This window comes from Condylura cristata, unplaced genomic scaffold (assembly GCF_000260355.1).
Source record: "Condylura cristata isolate star-nosed mole 26May11 unplaced genomic scaffold, ConCri1.0 scaffold00008, whole genome shotgun sequence".
NCBI classification, from domain to species: Eukaryota; Metazoa; Chordata; class Mammalia; order Eulipotyphla; family Talpidae; genus Condylura; species Condylura cristata.
The window spans coordinates 23,708,527-23,723,517 of record NW_004567109.1 but is presented as its reverse complement, the minus strand read 5'-3'; the positions used below and the strand labels follow the sequence as shown (position 1 = coordinate 23,723,517).

General features: G+C 59.3%; 1 protein-coding gene across 2 annotated transcripts in view; it reads left to right on the top strand.

Annotated features, from left to right (window-relative positions):
- Positions 1 to 14,991, top strand: part of SLC6A9 (solute carrier family 6 (neurotransmitter transporter, glycine), member 9) — a 30,060-nt gene that overhangs the window by 7,675 nt on the left and 7,394 nt on the right. The window contains exons 3-5 of one of the 2 annotated variants that reach the window (XM_004678912.2): positions 8,592 to 8,748; positions 9,337 to 9,468; positions 9,778 to 10,048. In XM_004678912.2, the coding sequence (XP_004678969.1) occupies positions 8,592 to 8,748; positions 9,337 to 9,468; positions 9,778 to 10,048 (560 nt within the window). The remainder of the gene's footprint in view (positions 1 to 8,591; positions 8,749 to 9,336; positions 9,469 to 9,777; positions 10,049 to 14,991) is intronic. The other variant, XM_012722713.1, reaches the window with a different exon arrangement.

Here is a 14,991-nt window from a genome sequence, read left to right as displayed (position 1 = left end):
TACACTGGGGAGCCTCATAATAAACAAAAGCAGAGTCACCCAGGCTAGGCTCCTGAGTGCGTAAGCATCTCCGTCCTTCCAGAAAGCTGTTCGAGCCCCAGAGGCTGCCTGGGGCTGCCGCACCCTCATCCTGCTATGCCTTGACAAGATGCTTGCTGCCTGCACCACCTGCACAGAATCTGGCACACAGTGGGTGCTCACCCAGCCCAGGTCCTGGCATGCAGCAAGAGCTCAACTGGTATAGGTTTGGCACACACCGGGCACACACTAAACAAAAGCCTGGCACAGTGGGCACTCCCTTGGTAGAGAGCCCGCCACCCACTCGGCACCCTCCTAGCGCTGGTCCCAGCATGTGGCAGTGCTGACTAGGACCCACTTACCTAGAGCCTGTCACAGCGGGGCCTCAGCAGACGCAAGCCAGGCAGCCATGGGTACTCGCCCTGCTCAGAGCTGGGCACACAGCGGGATTGTCAAATGCCAGTCATCCTCACCCGGCTCAGAATTTGGCACCCATGGCCAACATGGCAGGACCAGGGGCTTCCCAGAGTGGGGCTGAGCACAGCAGTGCTCTCCTAGTTAGGAGCCTAGCGTTGAGTGGGAGCTCCCTCATCAGACTTGGTACATAGTGGGCATTTGTGACTATAGGTCCCGGGGTACCTCAGGGGGTGTTTCCTGACACAGGAGGTGACACACAGTAGGTATTCTAGCTCAGGGACTGGCACACTGTGGGCACTCTCTTTATGTAAGGCCTAGCATGGAGGAGGTGTTCGGGCCAGGACAACCCAGACCATTTAGCCAGTGACCCAGAGGATCAACTCGGTGTTCCTAGATGACCCCAAATGTGTGGCCATCCCCACCCCAGTGAAATAGACAACATCTACATCCAGAGGAAAGGCCGGATCTCCCTCAGGCTTTTGCGCTGGACCGAAGGCCCTGGCCGCCCTCCCTTGGTCTCCTTCCCCTCCGCACCCTCCCTGCAGCCCACCGCCTCAGCCCCGCACCCTGCCCTCCCTCATCACATTGCTTCCCTACAGCAGCCCCTTACCCCCAGCACTTCTCTGTCCTAGCTCAGCAGGACCTTCCCTCCGAGCCACAGGGCACAGAGAGGCCCCTAGACTCGCGCCCCTCTGGAAGTGTGCCCACCCTTATTAAGAAAAGTCAGCGCCGGGGGCTGGAGGAGTTGGTCTCCCTAAGTGGGGCTGGAGCAGCTGGATCCCACTAATGAGGCCTCATTACGGCCAGGGCCCAGCTGGGCTGCTGCCGCCTCCTGTCCCCATGGCCAGAGCCAGAGAAAGCCGTCCAGCCAGGGCTGCCTGTTCTGGGCACCCAGCCCAGGCCAGGGCAGCCAAAGCCCAGAGCCCACCCTGGGTGGAAGTGAGCATTTGGGCATCATGGGTGACTGGGCCTTCCTGGAGCCAGTGGCCCAGCCAGCGCCTTGGCCCTCGGTCTGTGCCCGGAGGAAGTCAGCAGAGCGTGTCTGGGGACCTGACTGCATGAGGCTGGCCCAGAGAGCTGCTGAGTCTCTTAGGAGATTTGCATGGGCCAAAGGTGGTCCCCACTTCCCCCCAAAGTGAGGATAGTAACACACCTACCTCAAGGGGTAGTTGGAAGGAATCAAGGGACATAGACGCGTGTGTGTTTCTGTGTCTTTGGGTGTATACAACACAGAGTGTTTAGGACAATGACTCACTTCTAGGAAGCGCATGGCGTATATTATCGCACTACTATTACTAATGCCCATTAAATTCAGGGGTGGGTGGGCACTGTCCCCACTTCAGAGATGATGAAACTGACCAGACATACTGTGTGACTTGCCTAAGGTCGTACGTGGCAAGACTCTGGCAGAGCTGGGGCTTGAACCCAGGCGTGTCCGACTCTGGAGTCTTGACCCTTTTTTTAAATGTCAACCGCCACGTTTCCTTTGGGGTCACCACCATTACGGCCTCCCAGGAAAGCAGCTCTTTGTGGCAGAATGCACGCGGGCTTCCACTGGGTGCACACTCGCTGAGATCCTACCTCCGGCCAGGCCCTCTGCAGACCTCTTACTTTCTTCCCCAGGGGAAAATGCCTTCCGTCTGCCCACCTCCATGGCCACTGCTGGAGACTAACCAGTGACATGGCCTCTGAGAAGGGGGATTGGAGGGACGTGGGTGACACCCGCCCTCTTGGCTAAGCCCGTCTTTCTTCACGCGGCTGTTCACTAGACTAGAGCTTTCTGGCACCGTCAGTCACATTCTCCTACAAGGACACCCCGTCATCTAGGCTGGTTGGGGGTCTCCAACTCCAGGGGAGGACAGCTCCAGGGCCCAGCACCCCCCCAGGCCACACCACTCTGGGAAGTCTGAGATGCTGGGGGAGTGCTCTGTGGGCGGCACCCCCCCTTGCCCCTCACCTTCTCCAGCACCCCGCAGCGCCCTGCTGCACCCAGCCACCTGCCAGGAGTCCACCCCACTCGGGAGGCCCAGCCCTGGCAGGGGAGCGACCCCCTCCCTCTCCCGTGCTCCCTCTGCTGCACTCTGTGGTTGTGAGTGCGTGTGTTTTTTGTTCTAATAACTTGCTGGGAACAAGGGAAAAAAGCACAACAAGCCCCACGCCTCACCCTGTCTCAGAGCACCGTACTGGGTACTGGGCGGCAAGGGTGAAGGGGAGGGCCGGGTTGGGGAGGCAGGGCCTGGGGAGGAGATGAGGTGAAAGTAATTGAAGCTGCCAGGCCAGGCGGCAGTGGGAGAGGCGGGATGAGGCAGGGCGGCTGCAGCTGGCAGAGGTGTGAATGAGCCGAAGACACCACGAGGCTCCTGGGTCCTCTCTGAGTGCTCACCCCATGGCTGCGTCTCATGGACCTGGGGCCCCCTCCCCCCCAGAGCAGGTCAGTCACCTTCCAGAAGGTCAGCCCCCTCCCTGGTGCCAGGCAGGCTGGAAGCCGGGCTGGGGGCGGGGAGCAGGGCTGAGTGGTCTGTGCCAGGGAGGGGCAGGCCCAGCCAGTGAGCCAGCGAGACAGACACCCGCAAAAGTGACCCAGAAAGTTGCAACTGTGCAAAGGAGTGCAGGAAGAGTTAGCTGTGCGGTGGGGGTGCAGGGGAGGAGAGTGGGGGTGTGAGGGCTCCCCCAGCCCAAGGACCTGCTGAGAATCTGCTCAGTGTATCAAAGCTGCATTGTCCTGGCTCCCGGGGAGACGGGCCGGAGGTGCCCAGGAATTGTACTAATCAATACAGCCCCATTGTCTGCCACAGCAGTTACTCCTATGGGGAGAGTGGGTGAGGGGGCAGGGGGACGTGGTACATGGGCTCAGCGGTGAGGATGGAGGAGGGGATGGGTGAGAGTCTCGGCTGGAAAGAGACAGACCCCACAGAACGCTGGCCAGTGTCTGGGGCAAGTGCCCGGTGGCGTGGGTCCCTCATCCCTGGAAGCTGGGCACAGCAGGGATGTCAATCACAATGAGGCTGATGGCAGCGAGGATGAGGGGACCAGGGAAGCCACCCTCCGCTCCTGTCGGGCATCCCGACTTGACCTTCAAAAGGCAAGGAAGGAAAGTGCTCTGGGGAGTCGGGGGTCGGGTTTGGGAGAGGCGTGAAGCAGGGGGCCCTGAAATCTCAAGACAACTAGGGTCTGACCAGAGCCGCTTCCCGGAGCTCCAGCCTGCCGCCGGCCGACCCGGGTAGAGGCAGCCCATGACCGCAGCAGCGAGGGGAGGCTTCTCCAAGGCAAGAGCAGGCCCACCCAGCCTCCCGTGCTGTCCAGTGTTGGCCCGAGGGCGCTGTGTGAAGCAGCGTGGGCACGCACTGCTGCAGGCCTGAGCGGCGGGTGCCCAGAGGCCTCTCTGCGGTTCTTCTCGAGGCAGGGGCCACTACCAGGCCCTCAGCCCTGGGGCAGCCCTCCACCCAGGCCCTGACTCTTGCCCAGTCGGGAGGAGCGAGGCAGGTGGGGGGCTGCAGGCTGGGTCATCACGGGCCAGGTGCTACTTCAGGCCAGTCTAGACCCTGGACTGATGGGCGAGAACTTGGAGGAACAAGAACTGAGGGGCTCGAAGGGTGTTCTGAGGTGGCCACAATTTACTGTCATGGCCGTTCTGCCTGAGCTCCCTGGGGCTCCGGGAAAGTCACCAATGATCTGGATTTGGCTCAAGGTCAGTCTGGGATGTGGGTCTTGCTCGTTCTCCTCCGTAAAGTTTGTCTTGGACGGGACTTTATCCCATGAGCAAACCCTGGGGCTGCAGAGTCCTGAGCGAGAGGCCTGCTGGATCCCAGCGGGGCGCCCCCAGCCAGGGCAGCTCCAGGATTCCTCAGTGTCCAGTGAGAGCAGGAGGAGGGAGCTCACAGTTCACAAAAATAGCCAGTGGACACTGATCTGGGAGGGCAGGGGTCAGCAGCCAGCGCAGTCAGAGCCGGGATAGAAATCCGGGTTCTGTGTCTGGTGAAGACGGGAGGCTCCACCCGCGCCGGGGCCCGCTTGAGAGCAGGCTTTGCAGCTCTGTTTCCTCTTACACTCTACTGTACTTTCTATTTTTGTGTGTGATAAGCTTATCATGCTCTTGTAATTAAAAAAAATAAAGCAAAACCCCCCAAACAAAACAACCTTTGAACAGGCGCTCTAGAAAGCCTGTGGGAAATACAGGGGGTGTCAGGAACGGCAGAGTTCCAGATGAGGTAGACCCACAGACTGCTGGGTGGGTCGAGGCGGTCTAGTCTCTTCAGCTGCCAGATTCCTTGGAGTTTTCTAGCTGCCCCCTGATTTTGTAGGTGAGGCCGCTGAGAGGCCAAGAGTGGAGGTGACTGGCCCAGGGCTGCTGGAGGAGCACGCCCTGGAGTCCCTGCCCAGCCTCAGTGGGAGTTCCAGATTCTGCCCTCGGAGCGGAATCGTCCTAGTTCCAGGAGCTCCTCCGGACCGTGAATTAGCCTGGCAGATGCGTAAAGGGTAAAGGACTTACTTACGTAGGCGACACTGGTCACTGCGGCTCCCCCAGACAGGCAGGGGTGGGGAGCTGGCTCTCCCAAGAAAGGCCGCGAGTCCCTGTGTGGGGAGGGATACCGCTGTCTCAGTGGCTCTCAGGGACAGGGCTGTGGGTCCGTGTAGGGCAGGGGTCATGGAAGATGGGCAGCCTTTCACCCTGCTCTGCCAAGGAAGGGGAGCCCTGAGCCTTCATGGAGCCCAGCCTGGGGGAACTCTGGCACAGGACAGGGCAGTCTCCAATCCAGAGACCAGCCACCCATGGTGGGGACAGAGGTGAGGGTGGAGCTGTCTGGGAAGCCGGAGGGCACCAGACCACTATAGTTTAGTTTTCCACCTAGTGTGAGCAAGGGAAGGAGGAAGAGGGGTGAGGGTCAGACTGTGGGTGATGGGCGATGGGCAGCAGAAGCCTGGAGCTCAGCCAGTCAGCAGGGCTGAGCTGGCTAAGCGGACGGGTCGCCGGTCTGGGTCACACTGTGAGCACAAAGGAGCCCTTTCGCGGGTACCGCAGAGCTAAGGACCACTGCAACAACAGTTCCTGTCGGTGACTTACCCAGCAGATCCAAAGGGCCAGACTTAGCTATATAACACTGAAAAAGGCCCTGGTCCTAGCTGCCCAGGAAGGAAGCGGGGGGAGCCCCCAGGGAGGGTGGAAGAGGCTAGTGGTGGAAGAGAACTGGAGCCCCTAAAAGCCCACAGCACATTCGGAGACCCCTGGAGAAAGCGGTGTCCTCGGCCCCCCTGAGACTAAAGCCACAGCAGCCGAGCGGCCTCTCACCGCAGCCTCTGTGGCAGGCTCCGTGGCCCACCCCAGCCACGGCGCCCGCAGTCAGGGCGCCACAGCACCCGCAGCTAGAGGTGTGTGGCTTCAGCAGCACCACTCGCCAGCTGTCACCTCACCGAACTCCAGTTCCTTCTGCACAGCAGACCTCTGGCGCGGGCAGCTTCCCCCAGAGCCCAGGCACCAACTCCCAAGACGGCACAGCCCCTCTGGCTAGTGCCCGCTCAGGGGTCTTCCGCCCATCGTCCAGCCCATGGGTCCAGTCAGGAGGCAGCCTGGGGCACCTGGCCGGGGGCTTTACCTCCCTCCCTGCCCCACTCCCAGCCAGGGAGGGGGCAGAGCTCAAATACCCAAGTCTGATTCTGCCGTACTTGGGGGGGGGGGCAAGGGGATCTGCCCCCCACTTTGGCTGCTGGAGCCAGGAGAGAGGTCTCAGGCTTCAAGCCTTGGGGACCTCTCTGCATGGGGCCTTCTTTGCCCTTGGCCTACAGACCACTACGAGGTGCCTGCCCCCTTTACAGCTGTAACCCCTGATCCACGACCCCGCCCACATCCTCTGAGCTGCCACAATCCCCCATTGTGCCCCTAAGTAAACAAGCCTCAGACTGAATAAAACTGTTATTGTGAGTCCATACAGGAGGTCTCTGGCTGGGATTTGTTTGGGAATAGATAAACCACCCCAAACCGACCTCACGCCCTCTGACCCTCTGAAAAAACGCCCGCTGGACCTGGGTTGCCCCAAAGACGGCCCGGAGGTGGTGACTGGCTTGGGCAGGACTCAGGCACTGTGTCAGGGCACACTTGGGCTTGAGCCACCCTCTCCCAGAACTGTTGACCTTCAAGCCTTTCATCCTGGAAGCCTCCCCTGACGCACCCCACCCCACCCCACCCTACTGCTTATCCTTTCTGCGCTCATGTAACTTGAGAAATTCCCCTTTGTGGTCACACTGGAGTTGCCTGTAAGAATCATGTACTTTTTATTTCATGGATGGCTTGTTTCCCTTGGACTTCAAGTTCCAAGGGCCCGGGGTGTCTGTTTTCACTGCCGCGTTCCCGTAGGTTTCCGTAAATCTCACGGTTGCCTGAATGAATGGAGGAATGAGCGGATGCATGTCTGCATGCAGGCAGGCTCTCTTGACCTTCCAGTTTGCTCCGAAGGCTCCTTGAACGGGCCCTGTAGTCTCCAGTGCTTTACCCTCAGTGCCTCAGCCCCCCGGGGCCAGCAGGGTGGGCATCTCCACTGGGGGCAGTGCTGGCCTGTGTGTGCAGGACAGTCTCTCCACAGGGTCGCTCTGGCTGTCTGTGATGCACCAGCCCAGAGAGGCCAAAACGCACCGATGGGGGTGCCGGGGTGCCTGCTGGGGCTTCCACGGGGCGCTGGGACCTCCTGGTCTGCAGCCCAGAGGGCCTCTCCGGAGGCCGTGGGTCGAAGCCATTCCTCCCCACTGCGTTTGCTGCCCGGTGCAGGGCTGACAGCGTTTGAGAGCCGGCCTCTGTTCACCGGCCAGCGTGACTGTTGTCCTTCAACACTTCTCCTTAGGCCGAGGTCAGGGTCACTACAGCATCGTCCCCTGGAAGCCGTGCTGCGGTGATCCAGGTCTCCTGCCTCATTCTCTCGAGAGAACACCCCTTTCCTATCTGGGAGGCTCTGTCACCCAGGCACTGTATGCTTCTTGGGGGTCCCTGTATCTTTTAGCCAGTCCCCTCTGCCCCCTCAGTCTCTGGCTCTGGTGCCTGGTCTCCTGCCACCCTGGGAGGGGGTGGGAGGGGCTTGGTGCAGGGAATGGGTGTTGCTGAGCCAGTCCAACTGTTGGCCTGTGTTCTGAGAGGGGCTGCCCTCAGCAGGCCTCAGGCCACCCAGCCCAGCCCTGTAGCGCCCCCAGACCCGTCCAGTATCCTTCCCTGGGGGCAAACCCCCTCAAATCCTCGCCTGTTCAGCCCGCTCATCTGCAGCCCACCCTCTCTCAGCTGAGACCCTTTTCCAGGCCACTCCCTCTTTCCCTTGCAGAGTCTGCCCTCAACTTTGGCTTGGTGCCTACAACTCTGGCCTCCCCTCCCCCAACACTTGTAGCCAGCACCACCCAGCCCAGGTCAGCTCCCCTGGGACCCTTCCCCAGCTGAGGCCAATAGAGGTGACTCCCCCAGGTCCTCCATCCTGAGCCCCAGATGCATGTGGCCCTCCAGGTCTGGCCCACTCTGCTGCTCCCCCTCCCCCACCCCACAGCCCTGCCCACCCTGTACCCCCAGAAAGAAGCCTGCAGCTGGGGGAGGGGTCAGCCGCCTGCCCGTGGGCAGCGTGCTCAGCCTGGCGATGTGGTAGGCGGCGGTGGGGGGGCTGTCTGGACACAGGCCCCTTTGTGCCCAGCCTGACTTGGCTGCCTGGTGCAGGGAAAGGGTGCATTCACACTTCGAAGGGGATCTGCTGAGCCAGGTCCAACTGTGGGCTGCTGTTCTGAAAGGGGCTGCCCTCAGCAGGGCCTCAGGCCACCCAGCCCAGCCCTGCAGCGCCCCCAGGGTCCAGCTCCTCACCCAGAGGGCACAGGGCAGCCTTTGGAAGGGCTGGCGAGCTCTTGGGGCTGGGTTCTTCTCAGCGTCCACCCCTCGGACGCCGGTAGCAGCGCCTCAGGTGGGCCGGTGCACCTGGCGCCGGTGGGGGGCTGGTGGGGGAGGCCACGATGGCCGCCCCTGGCAGGGGCTCCTCCCCTTTCCCTTCTTCTGCCAAGCTCCCTGCAGCTCTGCCAACCAAGGGGAAGCCCCGGGGGGTGGGGGATTAGAGGACCCATGGTCCCCCTCTGGGGGGCGGCCAGAGGGTCAGGCACACGAGCGCAATGCCTTGCTGATGGTGGCTTCTCTCCTGTCCCCACAGAATGGTGCTGTGCCCAGCGAGGCCACCAAGAGGGACCAGAACCTCAAACGGGGCAACTGGGGAAACCAGATCGAGTTTGTACTGACGAGCGTGGGCTATGCCGTGGGCCTGGGCAATGTCTGGCGCTTCCCATACCTCTGCTATCGCAACGGGGGAGGTACCCAGTGGGCACAGGGCAGGGGCCACCCACTGGGATACAGCCCACCCACCAGGGCCGGGGCTGCCCCCTCCTGGCACAGGCCCCACTCCAGACAGGCTGGCCTCCGGCCCTGACTCCTTTGCCCCCCGGCCCTGGCATAGGCATCCTCTACCTGAGGCCCAGACCACCCCTGACAGGCTGCTGTTTGGGCCTGAGCCTGCCAGCCTGCCCCCATGAGGTCAGAGGGGTGAAGGAAAGCACCCCAACCTCCTGCAGTTGCCTTCCTTATCCCTAATGTTTTAACAGCACCCCTGGACCCACACAAATAGTTCAGGGACATGTGAAATGGCGTGGTGAAGCCATCAAATCCCACCAAAGGTGGTGTCTTCTGGGGTCTGAGTTCTGCTCAAAGCAGACTTCCTTGGGGGCTCTGTCAAGTTCACAGGCAGGCTGTGGGAGGGGCCTCAGACCCAGGCTCCTGCTCAGTGCATGGCACACCCTCCTCGGTCCTAGCCAATTGCAGAGGTTTTGCTCTTGGGCTCTGAGCAGGAAGAGGGTGGGATCGCCCAGACCCACCTCTGAGCCAGCCCTCTCCCTGCCTGCCAGGCGCCTTCATGTTCCCATACTTCATCATGCTGATATTCTGCGGGATCCCCCTCTTCTTCATGGAGCTCTCCTTCGGCCAGTTTGCAAGTCAGGGCTGCCTGGGGGTCTGGAGGATCAGCCCCATGTTCAAAGGTGAGGCCCCGGGGGGCCAGGCTGACCCGCCCATCTGCACAAACACCGCCAGCCCCTATGGCGCCCTGGTGTTGACCCAGGCCCACATCAATGGCCGAGGCCACGACGCACGCTGGGTCCATGTTTACTTGGCCTCCATCCTCCTCTTCCACCACGTGTATACACAAACCCCTCCGCTCACCCCCGCCGAGGCCTTGACCTGTCCCTTCCGTGACCTTCCATGAGAGCCTGTCCCTTGGGCCCCTCCCCATTCTCTGGGCCTCCTTCGCCAGATGTGTGAGCTGCTCTCTGGCCCCGTCCCCGCCCCAGGTGTGGGCTACGGCATGATGGTGGTGTCTACGTACATCGGCATCTACTACAACGTGGTCATCTGCATCGCCTTCTACTACTTCTTCTCATCTATGACACACGTACTGCCCTGGGCCTACTGCAATAACCCCTGGAATACGCAGGACTGCGCCGGGGTGCTGGACGCCTCCAACCTCACCAACGGCTCCCGGCCCCCAGCCCTGCACAGCAACCTCTCCCACCTGCTTAACCACACCCTGCAGAGGAACAGCCCCAGCGAGGAGTACTGGAGGTGAGGCCCCCCGGAGCTGTGCTGGGGACACAGCCCCCACAGACTAGGCACAGTTCAGGCACAGAGGGGCGCAGAGGTTTGGGAAGAGGCAGAGTTCACAGCCTGGTCAAGGCAAGAGGCTGACACCCTGGAGAGCAATGGCAGGCGGGGCGATGAGCTGGGGAGTCCTTACCAAGTAGCGGTGAAAAAGGGCTCTGGGATAGTGGGGGACGTGGGCGATGGACCCCGGGGAGCACAGCGTGGACAGAGGCCCTGGACTGCAGATGAGCAGAGGCCAGTCGTGAGACGGGGGACTGTTCTGATGGGAGAGGCAGGGTGTGGGAGCTCATGCCACAGGATGGTCTGGAGGGGCACTGGGCTTCCTGGAGAACTTACAAGAACGGGCTTAGACCGGCCACGTGATGCCCGAGGGCTGCTGTGTGGTGGAAAGCTCTCGGGAAGAGGGACGGGGCCCAGGGATATTTGAAATCACGGCAGGTCAGGATCTCCTAAGCAGGTTCTCCGGGCTCAAGCCCCCCTGGGCCAACCCCCTTGGGTCAGCCTCTGGGCAGACCTAGTGTCATTCTACCATGAGGCTCACCGGACAGACAACAGAACAGAGAGGCGTGAACGGGGTCACCTCCAGGCGTGCCGGGGCACTCGGCCAGCAGACACCACATTTCTTGAGCTCGTACTCGGTGTTGGGCGTTGTGCTCTGGGGTGAGGCTGAACGGAGACACCTCACAGACCCCAGAAACAGGGAGCGCTGACTGAATATCTGCTACACCCCAGAACTGGTGTGATTTGGACAACTTGAGCCAGGCTGGGGATGAACGTCCTGGAAGCCCAGAAAAGCACAAACTCCCCCAACCCTACTCTTAACTGCTCTGGAAACGCCCAGGGGACCTATTGTTAGGGAGTCCCAGGCGGGTGGGGCCACCCAGAGCAAATCTCTGATTTTATCCAGCGCAGTTAGAGGGGGAAGAACCCTCTGATGGGCCGAGGTGCCCACTGTGTGGCCCAATTGCATTCCTCAGCGGAGAGCCTGACCGGCCGCTGGCCCAGGCTGGACACCTTCCCCGCAGGGTGGCTCCCTGCTGCCCCCTCCTGGAGAGCCTGGGAAAATGACCATGGGACGCTGTGGAGGCTGACTACAGCCAGGAAGGGTTGGGAGGGGCGCCCCATTTCTTGGCCACCTACTGCGCGCCAGCCATGCTATCTCAGTGCTGTTCGGCTTCTCAGACGCAGAGACTGGGGTGCAGAGGTTAAGGAGCAGCCCCCGTCGGTCTCCTGCCCCAACGTCCTCCTCCCTCCTCCTTCCCCCCTTCCTAGTCTTGTTTCCCGGCCTCTGTGAGCTGGTCCCATTCTCACGCCTAGGTCTGAAGCCCAGGACCATGCTCTCTCACCTCCACAGCCCCTGTGTACTCAGCACAGTGCGTGACACTCAGGGGGACTTGGACCCCAGCACCCCATTTCCCAGGTCTGCTCATTTTATAATGGGGTCACACAGACCCTACTCATTTTATAAGCTGTGTGGTCCTGGGGGGCCACCAGGCCTCTGTAAGGCTCATGCAGGGGTGGTTATGGCACTGGCTTAATGTTATCAAAATGACTTGAGGCAACACGGCATAAACTCTGGGTGTTCAGTGAGCACCCTGACGGCTGCCGGAGACACAAAGAAATAGATTAGGGTGTCCTGTTCTCAAGGCATTTACCATCTGGTTGAAGATATTAAAAAATAACACAGAAGAATTCCCGAGAAGTCAGAGAGGGAAGAGTCCTCTGATACGCCATGAATCAGGGGCCAACTTGTAAATACGTTGGGTACAAAACTTCTTTATTTTTTAGGATTTTATTTATGTTTCTATACAAGAACTGAGGTGTAGGCTAGAGGTGGGGAGGTGAGAGGATTCACCGGAGACAGAGTGGGGAGCAGAATAGGCAGATCTACTGAAACACATTGCTGAGGGGAGCAGCGGGAGAGACAGGAGAGGTCTGCCGGGCCATGTGGGTCACCTCCCTGGCTGGGGATCGAACTCAGGCCCTAGGAGTAGGCTGTCATGGTGGTAGCACTGAGACTCAACTCCTAGGCCACCAGGGAGGCCCTAAAATGTCTCAGTTAATTGTTTGATCTCAAAGTTACATGATCCCAAAACAAAATGAGACAACAAAATACAGCACCACGAAAAGAGGGCAGGTGTGGCATCCGGTCCCAGCTTAGACCTCTCAGCTCCCAGACCCCATGCTCGGGGGACCGCCTCGTGCCAGGAAAACTGCAACCCATCAACTTCACATGTGCATTTAGGTAGCTTTAAAAAATCATCTTTGAACAAGAAATGGTATCTTTACTTTGAACATTTGTGCTGGGAGGAAGGCAGCTGTGGGCCCAGCAGAAGGACCCTGTACCCTGGTGGCTTTCAGCGCTGGGAGCCTTGAGTAGAGGTACCCAGGCTGGCCTGGGTAGCCTGCAGCCCCCTGCCCAGTCACCTGCAGATGTGAGTGGCCTTGTCAACTTGCCTGCCCACCCCCCAAACCAAAAACTTTTCTTTCCTTTTTGAAGATGGCAGTAATGTTGCTTTATAGCAATATGTTGGTTTCAGGCGTCTACCAGCATCTGAATATACTGCATTATGGTCATCACCAAAAGCCCGGTTGCCAGGCACCACCACCACTGGACCCCTTACCCAATTTACTGCCACGCCCTCCCCCGCCCTTCCCCCTACCATCTTCCACTATCATGGAAGGAGGGAGGGTGTTTTGTAGGCCTGGCCAAGGCTGAGAAGCCCCTGGAATGAACCATGGCAGAGGTGAGGGTTGGGTAGGAGAGGGCGGTGTGGGGCAGCGCCCTCTGCAGGCCATGGCTTGGAAGGCGTCCTGGGAGGAAGATTTACTGAAGGCTCAGAGGAGTCAGGTGCTTCCAAGTGTAATGGTCAGGCCCACAGGCCAACACGGGAAATGTTGTCCCAGAGTGACATCCCATCGCAGGGTATTAAAAATGTTGCCGTGAGGTTTGAGAGCTGACTTGGGAGAAAAAAGGTGAAAACAGCCGAGAATAATAACTGATAGCTTATGGGTGGGAGCTATGCCGAGCATCCCAGCCGTAAGAGGGGAAAGAAGGCAACCTGTATTTACCTAAAGTTGTCTATAAAGTATTCCAGATTGCTGTTACAATCTCCACTTTACAAATGAGGAAACTGAGGCACAAGGGTTTATCTCTGGCTCATCTTTTCTAGCCAACTGTAACAACCAAACCGGTCTTCCTTTAGGTTCCCCACTTTTTAAAATTTATTTATTTGTGCATACAGAACTGAGTGCAGGCCAGAGGCGCAGGGGCGGTGAGAGGACTCCCCAAAGACAGAGTGGGGTGCAGAACAGGCCAACTGATGAAATATACCGCTGAGGGGAGCAGCGGAGGGGCGGGTCAGGAGAGGTCTGCCGCGCCATGTGGTCACCTCCAGGGCGGGCCGGGTTTGAACTCAGGCTGAAGTGGCTTTAGCTTCTCAGTTCTGTGCTTTAACCCGCTGCGCCACCAGGGAGGACCCAGTTCCCCACATTTTATCTCCCAGTCTACTGCTGTGATAGTCGCTCATTCATTCTCTCATTCAACAAATCTTTCTGAGCACCACCCTGTGCCAGGCTCTGCACTAGGCCCCGCAGGTACAGCAGTGAGTCAAACAGACAAAAGTTCTTCCTTTCACAGGGGACAGGTGATGAACCAAATAAAGGGTAAAATATACAGGGTGAGAGGAGATATGTGCTGTGGGGGGAAATATAGCTGATGGGGGGCGGAGTGCTAGCTGGGGCGGAGGCGGCAACGTAAGCAGGGTGTTCCCTGAGAAGAAGATGCTGGATTAAAACCCGAGGGAGCCGTGTGGGCAAGCCCAGTACGTAATTCCTGGGTCCCGGGGCAAAATGAAGATATGGCCCCTTATTCGGATATATTAATAATTTCTTTTTTTAAAAAAAAGATTTATTTTTTATGTATACAGAACTGGGGTGCAGGCCAAAGGCACAGGGGCAGTGAGAGGATTCCCCAGAGACAGAGTGGGGAGCAGAACAGGCAGATTGACAAAAGTTCACTGCTGAGGGGAGCAGGGGGCAAGACAGGAGAGGTCTGCTGCACCATGTGGGTCACCTCTGGGCCTGGGGATTGAACTCGTGCTGAAGCGGCTGCAGCCAGCTTGCAGTGCTGTGTCCTAACCAGTTGCACCACCAGGCAGGGCCCTATATTAAGAATTTCAAGGTGGCAACAGCAGAGCTTTAGACCTTCTAGTGGCCCTTCATGACTGCACAGGTGGCACCCAGGTGTACTCCTGGATACTTGGGGAGAGAGCCCCCCTGGGGGCGCAGCAGGTTACAGCACAGTGCTGTCGCAGCTGCTGCAGCACGCTTTCAATCCCTGGTCACAGAGCTGACCCACCTGGCGCAGCAGACCTCTCCTGTCTCACCTGCTGCTCCCCTCAGCAGTGGATTTCAGCACCTCTGCCTGTTCTGCTCCTCACTCTGCCTCTGGTGCATCCTCTCAGCCCCCGCGCCCCCGCTTCCTGCAGCTCTGGCCTGTACCCCAGTTCTGTATGCATAAATAAATACATCTCAAAAAAAAAGAGAGAGAGAGAGAGAGAGAGAGAGAACTCCAGACAGGAAATAGTGTGTGCAAAGGCTCTGGGGTTGTATTTAAGGAACCACAGGGAGCCCAGCGCCACTGGAGCAATGAGCAAGAGGTAGAGTAGGGCAGAGAGATGGGGGGGCAGTACCTCGCATTAGGGTCTTAGAGCCACCGGGAGGGTTTGGCTTTCCATGGCAAGAGACAGGAGCTGCTGCAAGGTTTTAGGCCAAGGAGAAGCCCTGAGGGTGCGCTTATAAAAACCCTGCAGAGGCCCTCCCTGGTGGCGCAGCGGGTTAAAGCACAGCACTGAGAAGCTAAAGCCACTTCAGCATGAGTTCGATTCCCGCCTGCCCCGGAG